General features: G+C 35.1%; 1 protein-coding gene across 1 annotated transcript in view; it reads right to left on the reverse strand.

Moving 5' to 3' along the window:
• The window catches only part of PRKD1 (protein kinase D1), a 327,269-nt gene that overhangs the window by 29,628 nt on the left and 279,441 nt on the right, over nt 1–18,200 (reverse strand). The window contains exons 10-13 of the mRNA XM_030318866.1: nt 17,818–18,097; nt 16,716–16,768; nt 14,399–14,471; nt 11,960–12,066 (exon numbers count right to left, since the gene is read on the reverse strand). Coding sequence (XP_030174726.1) covers nt 11,960–12,066; nt 14,399–14,471; nt 16,716–16,768; nt 17,818–18,097 — 513 coding nt within the window. The remainder of the gene's footprint in view (nt 1–11,959; nt 12,067–14,398; nt 14,472–16,715; nt 16,769–17,817; nt 18,098–18,200) is intronic.

The following is an 18,200-nucleotide window of genomic DNA, read 5'->3' on the forward strand; positions in this document are numbered from 1 at the left end:
GTGAAAACCTAATTTCCTAGGATTTCATTATTGTCCCAAGAGTGAGAAATAAAGCAATGAAAATGGGCCATTCAGATAATAAAGATGACTGTACTTCTAACTTCTAGTGTAGAATAGGCCTCGGGACACCCTTCTCTTTCTTTGTTTTTCCTTTCGCTCAGAGCAGGCACAAACACAAGGAAAGCCTCAAGGCCGCGAGCCTAATTTCAGAGGCACAGTCCCTGGAAACAGACTGCTACAGATTGTATTCCAGGTCTGCACATTCCACTGACTTTCATTCCTTTGTATGCGAAATGGCACAATAATGTGTCTAATTCTGTAACGTAACTAGGGCTTGGTTATTTAATGTATATAAAATACTTAGAATCATGCCTGGTACATAGTAAAGGTTAGCTGATATTGTCATTAGGCACATTTTCTGCCATTTTCACAAGATCTGGGCCACATTTCTCTGTCTAGTTTGATACCTAAAAGTTTACAGTTAGTGGCAGAAAAGAAAATTTCCTTTTGCCTTTCATGTAACAGGGGCTTTAGGTTAACCTGAACCTTCTAATTTGTCCTCCCCCATCTTTCTTCTTGCCATATTTTTAGACCTCAGTGATGGCAGAGATGCATCCACTCTGAGGTCAACCATGAGAAGACTTTGTTACACTAGGTGAAAGGCCTTCTGGATGGAGATCACTTGGTTGTGTGTAAATGTATGCCCATTTCATGTTCAGCTGGCCAAAAATCTACAGTTTAAATGGGCTCATATTTTAGTAGTTATCTTTAAGCATTTCTGGCAAATTTAATCTGTAAAATTTTAGAAAGGTACATTGATGACAGTCTAGAACAAAATAAAGCTAACATACACTGTCAGAGGAATAAATGCATGCAATATGACTTTAACAACAAGACCAGATGTAGTAATCCATCTTCTTGTAAATAGATACCACTGGCTAACATTTAGATCAATGACGCCACAATCAAATTTAACCCACTGGACCTTTGGAACTCAGAAACATTCACATAATTTTTGGTAAGAATTGTTCATACCACCCATCAGAACTAGAATGCAACTTACTTTTGTTGTAGCAGTAATTAGCACAGACTGATGCTAGATTAATACAATCCAAAATTTTGTGGGAGAAATGGTAAGCTGAAGTATCTTCATTAACTGCCAAAAACAAAAGATACACCTGTATCTTGCCTGGCTCTCAAGAGAGAAACTTGCAGGTGGCCAGCTTGTAATGCACAATTTACTACAACATTTTTCTCATCTTAAATGAGCTTTAAGTCTTGTGTATTCTATTAAGTAACATTCACCCAATAAATAAAAAGAAAAGAAAAAGGACTAATTCAATATTTGCATAGCAAGAAAATCAACTGAGTTCTGATGCATGATTTTGTATTTATGTATGTCCATAAACCTGTCTATACTTCTGTCAGTCATTCTTCTCCATCAATTCTGGAAATGCTCCAATCTAGCTTTAGACTCCAGGGTTGCTGCATACACATGATAAATACAATGTGTCTTCTCCTTTCCGTATAAGAAGAGAAGCAGCTAAACGCAGAGAGGAAGGAGAAGTATACAGAAAACAATACTTAAAAAAAAAAAAAACCTCTCATCATCTTTCATGTCATTTCTAGCCTTTCTTGACTTCTCACCAGATGTAAGTAGTATAAAGCTATGTGATATTTTCCACTCATCACCAGGAACCCTTCAAATTCAAGGTACATGGAAAATTTTAAAATCCCAATCCAGGTTCCTGAGCCTGTAATTTGGATTGATACACTGAGGTTTTGTTGGAATTAATATTTATATATGGCTGAATTTGATACTGATATTTGGAGGTGGGGGGTGATTTTCATCAGGAGAACTCAGGAAAGACTCTCACACAGAAAGGATCTTATATGTACTCCCGTACTTAACCCTTAAGCCCCAACTAAGACCACAATTTCAAGTTGACTAGGTAAAAAGAGCCAACACAAAGACTTCAAAGATAGAAAGTTAACAAATGACCAATGCCTTAAAAGAAAACAACAACAACAGTGTTTGTAACATTCCACCCATAAAGTATGACCCCCCACCCTTTCTTCCATGCTATTACTCAGTTTGTGTTTAGAGGAAAGGCAGGAATTAAAAGTATGGTTGTTAAAATAGAAAAATTGGAATTTGTAAATCAAGATGTGTTTATTGTATATGATAGCTGAAAATGGCTCAAATATCTGCATTTTTTTTTCAACTTGCTATCAAATGCATGGCAATGGAGACACATCTGCAACACTTTTTTTTTTTATTTCCTGTTAATCTGGCTAGAAACATGAATGCATAAATCCAATCTAGTCTTGGTGTTAGATTTTAAAGTGTAATTTTTAACAAATCATAACACTGTAGCCCAGCTTCTATATTTAGATGCCAGCACTCCAGAAAGCATAACATTCTCTTATAGCGTTAAATGATCTGTGCAGACACATAACCCTTCTGATGCCTTATATACCGGATAATAGGAAGTGGAGTGAGTATACAGGGTCTACTGAACAGCAACAGAACACAGACACTATTGGCAAACAGGTCAAATGGTGACATTTCACATTTGTGTAAGGTTTCCGTAGCAAAATGTGTTTCATTGATATATTCTCAAAATTAAACAAATTCTTAATCATGGGGCTTCTCAGAATCTTTAATAAGTGAAAGACTGTATTCACTTCTAAGATGTGGGATGATATGAATATAAGATATCAGACACATATTTTTTAAACTGTCTTAATGAGGGAATCTTTACCCCCATCCCCTTCCATGAAGGACCGACTAGTATTCTTCCAAAAATACACTGGGAAACACTGATTTAAAAAACATTTTATATATTATTTAATTTAGTTCCCCAAAACATTCCTGCAAAGTAAGCACAGCAAGTCAGATGAATTCAAATTCATAATTAAGGAAATCAATGCTAAAAAAAGATTTATTCCCCCCCCCCCACCCTGCTAAAAAGAGAGAGAGAGAGAGAAGAAGGAAGAGTTTTAACTTGGAACCTGACTTTTTGACACTAAGTTTTCATTCTGACTAACTTCTTACTCAACAGGATACCTATTTGGAAAAATCTCTAAGTTCATTTTCTTTTTCTTATAATAGATCTTTGTTTCTTTTTTTCCTCCATGTTAGATATGTATATACATAATCAATGGGCTTCATTTTTTGGAACATGCAAAAGATAACAAGATTATCTCAGAGCTGCAAAACATGTCTTATCTAAAGAAACAATTTCATGAAAATTCTTCATGCAATAAAACAGAAAGAAATATTTTAAGAAATATAATAAACATATTCAATGAAACAAAAGAAGTATAAACTAACCTCTTCCTACACACTAAAAGAAAAGATACTCAAATGTTGCATATTTTTCTCTAGAGAAAGAAAAAAAAATGACTCCTTCATGATTTTTTTAAAAACTACCAGTTTGCAAAAATTTTCATTTTTCCCACCCACACTTGGCAATATTATTTTCTGGTTTTCTAGCATGATCATCTTTTCTCCACCTCCTGATCATCCTTCTAGACTAAGGGAAAAAAGCCATTTACTTACACATTGACGTTTTTAGACAAAATGGTAAAGAATGCTTTATTATCTACTGGCATGCTCTGCAATTCTGTATGCCCCTGGTTTCTTCAGTATGGCTAGACAATTTGTTCAATAAATATTCACTGAGCACCCATCAGGGGCCAGGCATATGTTAAAGTGTGTTCAGCCCCAGTCTAGGCTCTGAGTCAACCATGTTCTTTGTTAGGATGAAATAATGTTTCTAGGTTCTATGTGTAGGGAATTCAACAAGTTACAGGAACAGGTTTCTAGAAGCTAGACTCTATAGCCTAGTTGTGGCAATACTAGTAACACCTAGTAAGTATGGCACCTTTACTTACTTATATGCCAGGCACTGCTAAGAGTTTCACAAAATTATCACATCTGAGTCTCACAACATCTCTACAAGGTTTCCTAGGTAAGGAAACTGAGGCTCAGAGAGCTTAAGTAATTTATCCAAGTTCCTAAGAACTCTTAAATAAAAAGTCTGAGCTTTGAACCCAGGCATCTGATTCTAGACCTCATGCTCTTTAAACACGATAGTATCCATTACTTGAATACTCTCTGTGGACTCAAATCCATTTAGAACTGGGGTCCTGATGTTCTAACTGGTGTGCTTTCAAGGTCCATGTTACTTCAGTCTCCTCAATATGATCTCACAGCCCATCTCAGCATATTGTCTAGATTTCTGAATGCTGCCTGTGGCAAGTCTTCTCATCTCAGTGTCCCCTCTACCTGTTATGACATCCACCATGACAAATTGCCTTGACGATTCTTTAGCTTCCTAACTGGTGGGACTTCCCCTATAGCTCAGTCTATTTCTAAACCCATATACCACCACAGTATTGTTCTATGTTATCAAATCCTCTCTTGATCTTGAGGTTCCACTGTATTTAAAAGCATCACTCTGATATGTTCTCTGCCTTTCTTTGCACCCAAAGCCCAATTTTTCCCCCAGGATTCAGTTTTTGAGACAGCCTGCAACATCAGGAACAATTAGCAGCTATTCTACAAACTCATCCTCCTTAACAAATACCACAATTTTCAAATTAGAACTTAAAATTTATTGATTCATACAAAAAGTATTATGACAAAGGCCCTGAGAAAGAGTTTAAGAAAATACAGTATGTGATTTAAGATCATTTTGTCAAAAGTTAATCGGTTACTTATAAAGTCTTTACTACCATGCTAGGCATTGTGGAAGCTGAAAACAAGGTGCTGCTGAGACCTTCAAATTCGTTTATGATCTAATTATTACATAAGAAGTATTCAATAAATGTTACTACTTTATATGAAGACTAGAAACCATAGATAAACAGGAAATATGGAAAACAGCACAAGACTGAGAGATCTGGAAGGTCAATCAAACATGGATAAACCAAGTAAACCAGGATGGGCATCCAGCCTTGGAATTAAAAGCTCAGCAATGGCCAGAGGTTAAGAGTAATGATGAGAACAATAATTCAAAGAGGAATGAAAGGTTCAGTTGAATAGGAGTGATAAGGTACATCATGATCACCTACGATGTAAAAAAACCAGGAAAAATAGATTTGATGAAATAAGAATACTACTAAGCTAGGGAGGGATAGGATGGAAACCACTAAAGACTCATCTGGTTGGGGTCTTCAGATGAACCAGAGAAAAGGCAGGGCCAGCAGATGATGATGGAGTGGGATTGGGGGATGGGGAACCAAGCTATCAGAATATCACCTGTTGCAGTAATCAAGGCATGAATTTAAAAGCTTGGTCTAGACTAGTGCCAATGGAAATGTTAAGGATGAAGTTAGGGCAAATGTGTAGAAAGAAAGACGAGGAACATGGGCACTTCGTCACTAGCAGTTGAAAGGAGCAAATAGCCTCTAACAAGGTTTTCTTGTCGTCAAACTTTTTTCTCTATAATATGCCATCCCCAAATGTTATTTTGATCATAACTTAAAAAAAAAAACAAAACCAAAAACATTTCAAGCAGAATAAAATCCAATCAACCTGGCACAATATGTAAGGTTCTCTATGAACTCACACGGAATCCATTTCCTGGTCTTACTGTGCACTCTGACTCATAACAGCAGTTTCCTAAGTAGTTATACTCTTGTGGAACATAAAGATTTTTAAGAGCTATGGGAACAGAGCATAATTTTAAGAAAATCTGTTTTGTTTATATCTGTATCCCTGCTGCCTGGAACATGGTGGGCCCTCAGTTATATATGAGGAATGAATGAATGAATCATACCAGTCCACAAATTATCTTCTAATACAGACCTGAGAATAGCCATATAGCTTTTAAATTCTCTATTGCGATGTTTCTTTTCATAAAAATTTTTCTCCCTTACAATGGATACTTCTCACTAATTCTAAATAGGAAGAAAAATCCTCAGGGAGAAAAGTAGAGAGAAAATTTGAAATACTATATTGGTCTGAAGTGGCTGACACTAACATGGAAATCAATACTTCTGTAACTTAATTTCTAATTCACACTTTCACCAAAATTCAAGAAGATTTAATGGATTTATTAATGGAGAGGGGACTGAAATGAATTTCTGAAGATAAATCACCATTTTTGTTTGTTTTCTCTTACAAAGTGGCTCCTACAGTTAAAAAAAAAAAGAAAACTATTGCTGAATTCTAACTCAAACACTAAGTAATAAACACCCACCAACTTATGAACTGAATTAAAAAATTAATCTCAATAAATAGTATACTTTCAGTAACACTTTACTTTTTATTTAAGAAGTACTGATAAAATTTTACAGAATAAAGCTTTTACTAATAATTATAACTTAATCCAAAAGTATGTTTTAAACACTTAAAGTGTGGTAATCAAGAAATTTTAAATATATACTTATGTTTATTGTAAATAATTATGAAAAGGAACCAACAAAAGACTTCCAGGTATAAAAACACATTACAATGGAATATAATTTTGTGGGAAAAGTGAAATATAGGCAAAGGAAACAAGGAATGTTGTGAGTTATACTATTGTTAAAGAAATGCACATTCACATATTTTTTAAATGGATGGTAAAGAATATCAAATGTCTATGACATTTAGATTCTAATGCATACATTTAAAGGAGTTCTATAATAGGTTTATTTTTAAATATTGATACTTTAATATAGTACAAAATTAAAACTCTTTAAAATATGACAAAATAGTTCTAGCTGTCATCTTAAAAATACACAAACAGTTACAAAGTTTTTCTTTTAGAATTATTTTTGAGATACATGATGAAAAATGTTTGAAGGCCACTCTTCCAAAATGATCTAAATTTTTCTACTCATTTGTCATAGAATATTTATTTTACTAAGGTAGCCCCTCAGCCTAATAGCCCTTTCCAGCATTTCTCTGGGTATAAAAACCTATGAATCTTTCAAGATTTCATCAATGCTATATTTCTCTTGGAAGCTCTCCCTGATTCCAACATTCTGGCCTCAGTCATAATCCGTGATTTCTTTCACTATATTTCCACAGCTAACACGATTTGCAGTTACTTGTACCTGACTGCCCAAATAGAAGTCAGAATGAAACTTGGTAGGTTTCATTCATTTTTACATGGGCCAGAAGCTCAGTAACTTGCTTTGTATAAAGGAAGTATTTCACAGTTATTGCTGATGGACTTAATATTTTTATTAATTGAAGAAAAGGGTTCTTGCCTTAGAACCTGGAAGAATGACTAAGGTTTAAGCGTTTGGTTTTAGCCTGGTTGGTTTGGGGTGAGACCGGCCCAAAGTGGAGATGTCCTAAGGTCAAAGGTCTGAGACTCAAGTGCCTGTGGAAGATCAGAACACAAAAGATCAATTAAGGAATGACCTGGGAAGGGATGACAGAGGACTCCCTTAAAGTGGATGACCTCACTTCAGGAATGAGTCCCATATTAGTATGGGCCATTTAGATGAAAGAAAGGAGAAGTTCAGGAAGACAAGTTGGAAGGACTAGCAGGGAAAGAGAAACAGGATCTGATAAGTGCAGGGGGGAGTGAGGACAGAGATTTGAAAAAGGAACAAATGATCAATGCCCTGCAAGGACTGAGATAAAGACTGAAAAACAGCCAAAGGGTGATAGGCAGGCAGAGGAAGAAAACAAGGGGATGGATGGCAAAGGGCCTTGCATTTTCTTTAAGAAAGGCAGGGAAACCAAAGACAAGGAAATCTATGAACAAGAATGAAAAGAACAGAGCACAAATCTCACAGAGCTGCCATACCAAAGGGAGAGTTGGATGCAGCTGTGCAAGGCAGCCCAGACAAATCCCAACCACACTTGGCTGTTGTTGTTGTTTTGTTTTGAAGTTAAGAGACACATGAATGAGAAGAGGAGTACCTCCCAATAGAGAAACCAGAGTAATGGAGGTAATTTTGGAGGTTAGTGCAAGGGATATATTTAACTTATGGCCTGTAAAATTCTTATGTATTTTTTCTGTATTATGTATTCTATATTTTTAAATTGCAAAATGCTTTCACACCTTGTATCATAAACAGAAGTGCCTGTGTTTTAATTTTGACTGAACAAATCTGTGTTAATAAAGTACATTAAATATATATCATACCAATATCATTTACTGTAGGTTTTTAAGTTTCTAAGTTTTCTTAAGATAAAGTTTCATCTCCTTGTAAAGGTCAGTTTTCTGTGATATTCCTAATCATTAAACAACAATTTATTTGTTCTTTTTTGTGGTCATGAATAGGAAAAAATAATTTCAAATTTTCCATGTTTTTTTTTTAAATCAAGATACAACTTTTAAAATAATAATATAAGTAGGATCCCTTGGGGATTTTATGAAATGTTTAACATCTACGTTAATTAACATTGTTCTGAAACACAGTAATAATAATGAAGTATTTACATCTAATGAAAGCAGAGCTCTTCTAAAGGATATAAGTAAGGGATAATAACTATGCCATAAGATTCAGACTTGCCTCAATTTTTCAACTATTTAAAGATATGTGAAGAGCTTAATTTTCTAACAACTGAATCAGATTTTGGAAAGCCTTCACCTAGGTTATACAGAAAGGAGAAAAGGGAGAAAGAAAGAATTCTTTCACATATTCCATAGTTACACAACTTTGAAGTCTTCTATAAGCTAAGGGGTTTTTTTACAAACCACAGAAACAAATTAGCATTTGACCAGAGGACTAGGAGAGCTGCATGGGCAGGAATTTCTGCCATCAGTCACTTTAGTCAACATGGCCACTTCTGGAGAATCAGGAGGAGGGGACAGGGCAGAACTTGTGAACTCCAGGTACAACCATAAACGAGGACTCTAGCTTTTGTAAGTAGGGAACCACAAGGCAGAGGATATCAAATGCTTCCAGGAATCACTTTTATATCCAGAGGGATGGAATTCTGTTCCATAAGGTTAGTAGAAGAAAACCTTTCTCACCATCCAGTTGACTTTGATCATGGCACTTTGTCTGAACGTATCAGTTAGTGAGTCAGAATTCTAACCCCCACCCTCTATCCCCCTTACTGCTTTGTCTTTTCAGGTCCAAAAAGATGAATTCTAACTTTTAATAAAAATATAAAATGAGGCAATGAGGGCTGTCAGAGAACTAACCACATTAACCATAGTTAATCTTTCTTAACTAACCAATTAAACATTAATAGCAAATGCGGACCAGATTCCTGCTACCTAGTAGGATATTATGTATGCCATCTTATGTGACAGGATGGTGTTTCTGTACAATTTTATTCAACAAATATTTGCTAAACACGTAATGTGCACCAGGAAAAAATTCTTGTGTTCGGGATACATCAGTAAGTGAAACCATGATATCTGCCTTCCAGATGTGCACATTCTAGTGAAGGGGCTGGGGTGAGAAACACACAACAAATACAACAAATGAAATTCTGTAACAGACCAGAAGGCAATTAAGTGCTATGGAAGAAAAAAAAAACATATATCAGAGTTAAGGGTGGTACAGGGGTATGGATGTGAGGGGGTTTGAGTGGACTGTATTTTTAAATAAGGTGAGAGTGGCATTTATATATCAATGATATGAACTTAAACATCATTGTCTCTGGATATTGAATTATAATCTTTCTGGGAAGCTGATAAATTTGACAATTGGTAAAAAGGTTCAAACTTTTTTTTTTCATTTTTTTCAGTTGGAAGATAGGAGGAGTTCCCTATTTTTGATGAATAAATTTTGAACCAATTGACAACTTTATGATAAAGTACAAACTACTGAATCCAGTATGTGCATATAATTAAGCCAAACCTTAATAAGACGCATAGTACATGCTATGTGGTTGAAAATTCAACACATAAATATGCTGCAAACATCTGACTGACGGAAGGCATAGCCGAGTGATTCAAACTAAGACTCATGACAAAAAGGATCTGTGTGTCTCTGCCTCCACTGTAACCACTGGACAGGGAACAGTACTTAGTTCGTGATATGTGTACTCAATCAATACAAGTTTGATGAAAAATGTGAAGACTGGTTAGGGCCAGTGGGGAGGAGTGATAAGCAATGAGCATTTCTGAGATTTCAGGCCATAATATGAGAACTGTTCCAACTCTTCATGTACTCAAGGGGCAGAATTTAACTTTCAACCTAACCAAACTTTTTTTTTTTTTTTTTTAGAAACCCATAACTAAAATGTTGCCAAAGCCTGTTTATTGCAACTGAGTTACTGATTGCATCCACTCTTTTAGAAGAGGAAATGGGAGGCAGTTTATGCTCAGGTGTATTTTATTTTTCTACCTTACTATAGAATCAGCAGCTGATAACATACAGACATGCTCAGGAGAGCCAATTATAGGTTCTAGACACAGAAAATCAGACATTCAACATTGATCTAGTCACTCTCTGCCACTGCCATAAAATGTAGAGTGACAGAGCCATGTTAACTAAGAAACTTCCCTCATGTCTGGTAAGGAAGGATAAATGTCTCTGTACACACGCCAGTCTGGATGTTGGCCTGTTGCAAAGGATCTGCCTTCAGGACACCATGTGGGAGTGGAGACGGGGACGGCAGGGGCCAGGGTTGGCAAGATGTCATTGACTAACTTTTCAGACGTCACTTACAGCTCAATGTTGCCAAGTTAAGAATTTTCTAAAAAAATCTTTTTCGGTAACTGATTAGCAAACGCCAAGCTATGAATCTATGAATTGGCATCTTCAGAGCCGTGGTTATCATCTTCCCCATGAAAACAGAGAACACTGTGGTAGTTCTCTGTGTTACATAGTTGTTCAGAAGCACAAAAACACCATCTTTAGAAATTCTTAGTCCCAGAAAAGTCTATGTTATTTTTCTATGTATAGCAAGCATTATTTTTGGTTGTCCATGCACATGAACTCCTTTAGGGCAGAAGTTGCATTTTCTTCAACTTTTTATTGATGAAACTCAATAAAGTGCAGTTAAATGAAACAAGTGAAGAAATGCAATATGTTTTGCTTTGTTAGTGATGTTCAAATGAAAATTATTCAATAAAGCTATGAATTAGAAATTATGACCAGCTTGCACAACAAGTAGAGAATTATGGTGGTTAGATAAAAAAATGGCCATTTATCAATGGCCTAATTGTCTAGACTGAATAGCTAGGTTGACCACATTTAGCAAACAGTTGCTCAATTTCCTTTTAGTCTGTGGAAAAAGTTTTAACAGTTACAAAAAATTGTATATACCACATAATATGTCTGACTAACATATTCTGGCTTGAAAAGGGATTGGGGTGCCTGGGTGGCTCAGTCGGTTAAGTGTCCAACTTCGGCTCAGGTCATGATCTTGCAGTTCATGAGTTCGAGCCCCATGTTGGACTCTGTGCTGACAGCTCAGAGCCTGGAGCCTGCTTTGGATTCTGTGACTCCCTCTCTCTCTGCCCCTCCCCTGCTTGCATGCTCTCTCTCTGTCTCTTTCTTTCAAAAATAAACAAACATTAAAAAAAAAAAGTAAAAGGGATGACTGTTAATGAAAGGAGTTAAGGAACATGCTCAATATTAAGGGAAAGGCTTACTTTGAGAGACAAAGAGGACATTAACAATACCAAGATGATCTGAATCTCAGGCATACATTACTCATTTACTTGATATGCTGACATTTACATACTCAATTCATATAATTATCACAGCATAAAGGTGGAATGTTTATGAAGACAAGGTCATTTACAATGTGAAACAAAATGGTCTCAGCATGTCCACAATGAGCAAATGCTGAAACATTACCCATTTAATGAGCATTAATAATGTATTAAAATCCAGAATTAGGTACATAAAAAAGAACAAATGTTGCCCAGACTCAGGAAAGATAATACACAGGTAGTAGTTCGATGCTTGATCTACCTTTCCAGTTATTTTAAAGTGTTCCCAAAAATCTACGCCACAGATATTTGGATAACTTTTCTTTGTTTTGAAGAAGTTGGAGGAATATTTTAGAGCCTCCAAAAGAAAAGCAAAGAAGTACCTGTAGAATTGCAACCTCATTACGAAGCTGGCTTTCTTGTTTGGTTGGAAATCTTAATTTGTCAATGATTTTAATAGCTACGTCTCTTCCTGTTTTACGATGTTTTCCTTTAAAATGAAAAGGGGAAATATTAGCATAATGTTACTAAATATCATATATATTAAAGAACACCAGAATTTATAAAAATAATTTTAAGAATTACAAAAATGTTTCACTGAATAAATTAACATTTCTAATGAGCACCAACTTATATCCATCAAGATTTCATTTCTTGGCTCCATTATTCTGAATCAAATATGTACTATAAAATCAGCCACAATTTAGAACACAAAAGTGGAACATTAAAAGCTATACCTATCAACAGCCTGATATTTTCTCACAAAAATATGTGTTTTAGAAATAGGATATTGAACTACTTAATATGGACAATATTATACCACCAGCAAAATGCTCTCCTTAAGAAAGTATAATTTTAAAGTGCTGGTAAACTAATGCACATTAAAATGGAAAGAATAAAAAGTCCTGGCTCTCACTTACTAGCTTTGTGACCTTGAGAAATAATTTAAACTTTCTGAGTTTTTGGTTCCTCATCTTCAATGGTAGGGCTGTTGTGAGCATTAGATGAAATAAGATATGTAAGGTACACACAGTACCCAGGTAATTGTACACACTCACCTTCACCATCACCATCATCATCACCATCATCACATGACAGGCCTTTTCCATACATTACATCCCATTTAATTCTCACAACAAACCTTATAGGGAATCTATAGGGCACCCTCAAGCTCTTCACTTCTATACTACTATAGTGTAGTAGATACAGAATACAGTAGTAGTAAATAAATATGAACATGAAAACAGGAAGTCGACCTAATTACTCAAGTTTTTTCACATACAAACTAAACTGAGATTCAATTGTTCCAACATTTGTTGTAAATCTGGTGTTCCTCCCCACTCTACCCCACTCTCTTCCCATTGACTCCTTTCAGACTGCTTCCCTTCACTACCAGATTCTCTTGTTTTCACATTCTCTGCTTCCCTAACACCACTTATTCTTTGATGCACTGTGATCTCTACTCCAACTCAGCCATTTTACTTTCTACAATCTTCAAGGTCAGAGCCTTTTTTGTCTCTACTCCTCTGCTGCTATAGTACTTGACCTTTCTTCTGATAGCTGTTCTCATCTGCTTCATCCCCTGTGCGTCTAGGCTTAACTTTTCAGTTTCTTTGTGGAGGCCTCTTCCTGGGCCTGCTCTTTTAGTGTTGGGTATTACAAATTATCTGGTCTCCCTAACTTCATTTCTTACCCCTACACTATGTGCAGTTGTGCATATTTATTATGCTCTACTCGCAAGACTTTTTTTTTGTAAGCAATTATTACAATGTAGAGCAATACTCTGTGTAGTACTGTTACACTGTTGTGCAGCAACAAAAAGCACAATGGCTGCTGACTTATGGTAGGTTTTCCATTAAAAAAATCATTTGATCATTTTTTAAGAATCAAAATCACTTTTTTTTCTTTTCTTTTCTTTCTTTCTTTTTTTAAGTAAACTGCATGTCCAACGTGGGGCTCAAACTCATGACCACAAGATCAAGAGTCACATGCTCTATGCCCTGAGCCAGCCAAGCACCTCTAAAATTACTTTTTAGAACAGAATATAACTTAATCAGTTTTTAACTGAAAAAGCATAATATTATACCACCATAAATAATATTGAGTGAGACACTGTGATAATTTCAGAGCACTCCCACCTCACAAAAAAGATGATTTTTTAACTGATTATATCCAGGACAGGAAGTTATGATGGCATTTTATAGGGCTGGTAAAACATTAATGTTAAATGTTTCTTAAAGCCTTGAAGAATATAACTGAACTGGCTAGAATCTAGAACAGCAAAGGTTAAAGTAATAAATTCACCAAATAGCTTGACAATAAGAAAAAAGGTAAAAATATAGTCTTTCATTTCAAAAATGTTAAAAATGATAACCTTAATGAATACGTACATTGTCAAGAATATTAGAATTAAAAAATTATTTTATCTAGTTACACGAATGGATTTCTGTAGAGTTCTCATCTAATATGCTAAAAGGAAATACTAAATAGTAATTAGTTTATAAATTATAACTTCCATGATTCTCAATATTTTGTCTAAATAAACCAACATCTAACCAGTATTATAGATAGAGTTTGTCAATATGTAAGCAAAAGAAGTGTTTTAGGAGTAGAAAAATTTCTCTTAGAAGACAAAAATACCCATTTTTCCCAATAGTGACTATCTTGAGAAATTTTGAAAAAGGTAAAACACAGAGATAGATATACACACAAACATATATATACACACAGTGTTGTCTGTTATGTTTTTATTGGAGATACTGTTATTCTACATAAAGTAGCTAAAACTCCAAGTTAATAAAAATACTAGTGAACTAACCTACCTCCGTAAACAATTCCAAATTGCCCAGAACCCAGTACTTCATCAGGAAAAATTTGATATACTGTGCTGATGTCCTATAGGCACAAGCCCAATGAAAAACAAACATGAAGCAGTACAAAGCATTAGTCCTGATAAGTTATATAAATCTATCATATATATCACAAATACTATTAAATATTTTAACATAAACAATGAGATTATAGGTGCTAGATGAACTCTACAGTATCACTGAGTATTCAAAGCACGCTCTACAATTAACTGAATTGTAATGTTTTTTGAAAACTGTTTGGCTCTTTAATTCCTTAAATTCTTCCTCGTATAACTTAACATGTACTTAACAGATCCAGACAAACATATAAGTACAGACATACCAATAATTCAGTTTCCTCAACAAAGCATTCAATTAAATTTCTATCAAATATATAAAATAAAATTTTCATATGTATAGACATGTTAAAAAAAAAGAAAACTATCCGGCTCTTAAGCAGCATATGTTTTTCTCATGTTCAAATATGTTTTTACAGAGAAATAAGACTTAAAACTATACTATGCTACTTATTGTAAGTATTCAAAAAGGGATTTGCTTGTTGCGATGGTTATTTAGAAATTTCAGGTTAAATAATCATGGGTCCACGTCACATATCTATGCCAGTCTTGATTCCAATCACCCTACTCTCTATGGTTAGGATGGTGAGGATGCCTCTATGGATCATCCACACCCAGATGAATCTAAACTGAAAGGGCTGAATCACCATGGATTGGAGATAGCACAGAAGGATGGCAATCCATTGTGGAATTCTCATCTGTGAGGTAACTAAACTCTTCCATTTTTATAAACCACTTCTGGAGATCACATGATCCAAATGTCTAGTCTTTTCAAAAAAAATTGCTAAATAGAGCATTGTGTTTTAATCTAGGTCTTACAGTCTCCAATTTGATGACCACGCTCATGAAAACACAAACAGTACTTTTCACTTAATGTATTCCTATTCCTATTCTATCATTCTGAATTTTCTGCATATCCTCCACTCTTGTACTCTTTGTCTTTTTAGAGAAAGAGCCCTTTCAAATCACTTCATATTCTATCCACTCTTATCTTTTCCTTTGTGCTCTTCCCTAGAAAACAATCATGCATTGTCTCTATCCTGTTATCCCTTCAGAGTATCCATGGGTGGGTTCAAGGCTGTCTGGAGATAAAACAAATTAATACTACTCCAGTATTTCAAGTCCAAGCCACTCCATCTTCTTCACATGGCTCAATGGCCCACCCCAAATTTTCAGGGGACAACAGTGGCTGAACAAAGTGGAATCACTAGACAGGTATCTAGAATTTTCCAAGAGGTTTATAGATTAACCTTTATTTCCCCAAATATTCTCTGGCTGAGCAAGAACAACAGGAACCTGCAAGTGTCTAGAAGTGTACTTCAAGACTGACAGCATAAGAATACTATGAAGTTTTCCTAATTCTCTTTAATTCAACTTTGATTTCCAGTTTACTTCATGCCACCGGAACAAAGTTTGCAAAGTTATCACTAGTATTGAATAGAGTTTCACAGAGTTTATTCTTTAAAACCTAAACTCACATCAATGTAAGTTAGGCTATAAACATCATGCTTTTGGTCATAAGTATAACAGGCAAAATACAGCAAAAGGTCTTGAGTCATAGGACAGGGTGGGAAAGGCTTGATTACATTTTGGCTGCCTGACATGACATGTATAAATGACAAAGCATAATAATGAAGCATAATAAATTATCTCATAATATGTCTATAATTTTCAAAAACTGAGTTGAAAGGATGGAGTTATGTGGAGCAGCTGATGAGGGTGTTAGAATATGGACTATACGTTCTGAATTACGGAGTTTTCTGAGGTCTCCTTGCTACATACAAGTGACTCTAAAAGCATTTCCAATGCCTCGTCCTATGACAGCGCTCCTAGGTGGCAATCAAGGAATGAGAATAAGGGCATATTTAAGCCACTCATGCAACTCAAAGAATTTATTTTGTTTGGTATTGTGTTATATCAACCATTAAAATTCTAATACCAAGAAGGGCAAATGTGGGAAAAATCAGTCACTACATCATAATTATTCATCTGAGATGAATAATAGGTATTTAGGAAGAAGATCACTTAAAAAATCCACATAATGCAATGTTTCTAAAATCTTATGGAAGAAAAATATCCAAATAGACCCAATTTTATTTTCTAGAAAATACTGTAAAATTAAAATGTTAGATAAATAAAAATGCATTTTAAGATCCTTATTTTCCAATAAAGAATCACATTACCAAGCTTTATATTAGTAGGTATATACTCACCACATTTTCTTGAATCTGGCAATTTGATACTGAAATACTCACAGAAATCTCTCCTGGAAATACATGTTAAAAAATACACAAAGGAAGTAAGTGAAGTAATAGCAAAATAGGTAGATACATGTTTACTAATCAAGCTGAAGGGTTGTTTTTAAATCACAGCAATTAAATGTTTCTAGGAAAAGTTCATTACAATATTTCTTTCCTTTACAATTACATATTTACTCTGTACTTGGTTTTGAAAAAAAAGAATATTTTGTCAGTTTAGAGTCTGGAGTCATGAAGCCTTGGGTTAAATGTTGGCTGCCTCTTCACAGCTCTGGTAAAGCTGAGACAACTTAATCTCTCTAGGGCCTGATTGCCTCACCTTGTAAAACAGGCAAATCATTAATGTCCACCTGTTCGGGTTGTTTTGGGGATCATAATAGAGACCTCCTGTAAAATCCTTAGCCATAAAATAAACATATATAATCTATTTCTATGTACACTGGGTTAGACATCAATTGAAAAGCTGTGAAAGATCAGAAGATAACATACTGTGATATGAAAAACAGGTTTTTTTTTTTCCCATTAGGATTTGCTATTAATAGCCATTATAAAATTTAAAATTACATATTTTTACATAGATATTCCTCTAAAATATCTTTTTAAAATTCATCCTCAACCCTTGATCATGATTGCATTTTGGTAAAATCTGCCTCATTCTACTAATGAACAGGGATTTCTTCCTGGGATACAATTTTCTAGAGCTTCCAAGTACTCTGAACACCCAGTATCCTACACAGAGTAGGACAGTTTTGAGGAAACATGTTAACTCAGATATGCAAATAGCAAGACTGGGATTCCAGATCAAACTCAAGTTGACTAGATTACTCCTTCTTTTACGACCAACAGCTCTAGGTTTCTGCTATTGCCTAATAAATATACAGGGTTAACGTGAATTTGTTCAAATTTTCATATAAAATTAAAAAAAATAAAATAGGATCATTTAATGAAGTATCTTAGCAGCTTCCATATAGAGACCCTATGTTCACCAATAAACTAAGTCATCCCCAAAGAGGCTTTCTTTATCTGTTCTACAGACACAAAACTAGAGCAGACTCACTGTGCGAGTTGGTTCCTGAACCTACAGTCGAGCCCTTGGGTATGACAGGCATGAGAGCATGCTGGATGGCCAACTCCCACATCCTGGCCACATCGACGCCAACGCCACTGGTGAGGACACTGCTATTTGGTGGTGGGCTGGAAGGATTGACCACATTTTCTCCCACGTAATACACTACATTTGCTGTAGTGATCTCAAAGCAATGAGGATTGGCCCCATTAGGAATTAAAGCTGAAGGTTTTGCTGGTTCCAGAGATAAAATTTCTGATAAGGGGATTTCCTGTGGAAGAAAGAGTGTAGTAACTACAGTTTATCAAAAGTATGTAAACTTTCAAATAAAATTCATGCTAGGCATATGTGACAAACACAGAATACTAGTAAGC

This window comes from Lynx canadensis, chromosome B3, assembly GCF_007474595.2.
Source record: "Lynx canadensis isolate LIC74 chromosome B3, mLynCan4.pri.v2, whole genome shotgun sequence".
Lineage (NCBI taxonomy): Eukaryota > Metazoa > Chordata > Mammalia > Carnivora > Felidae > Lynx > Lynx canadensis.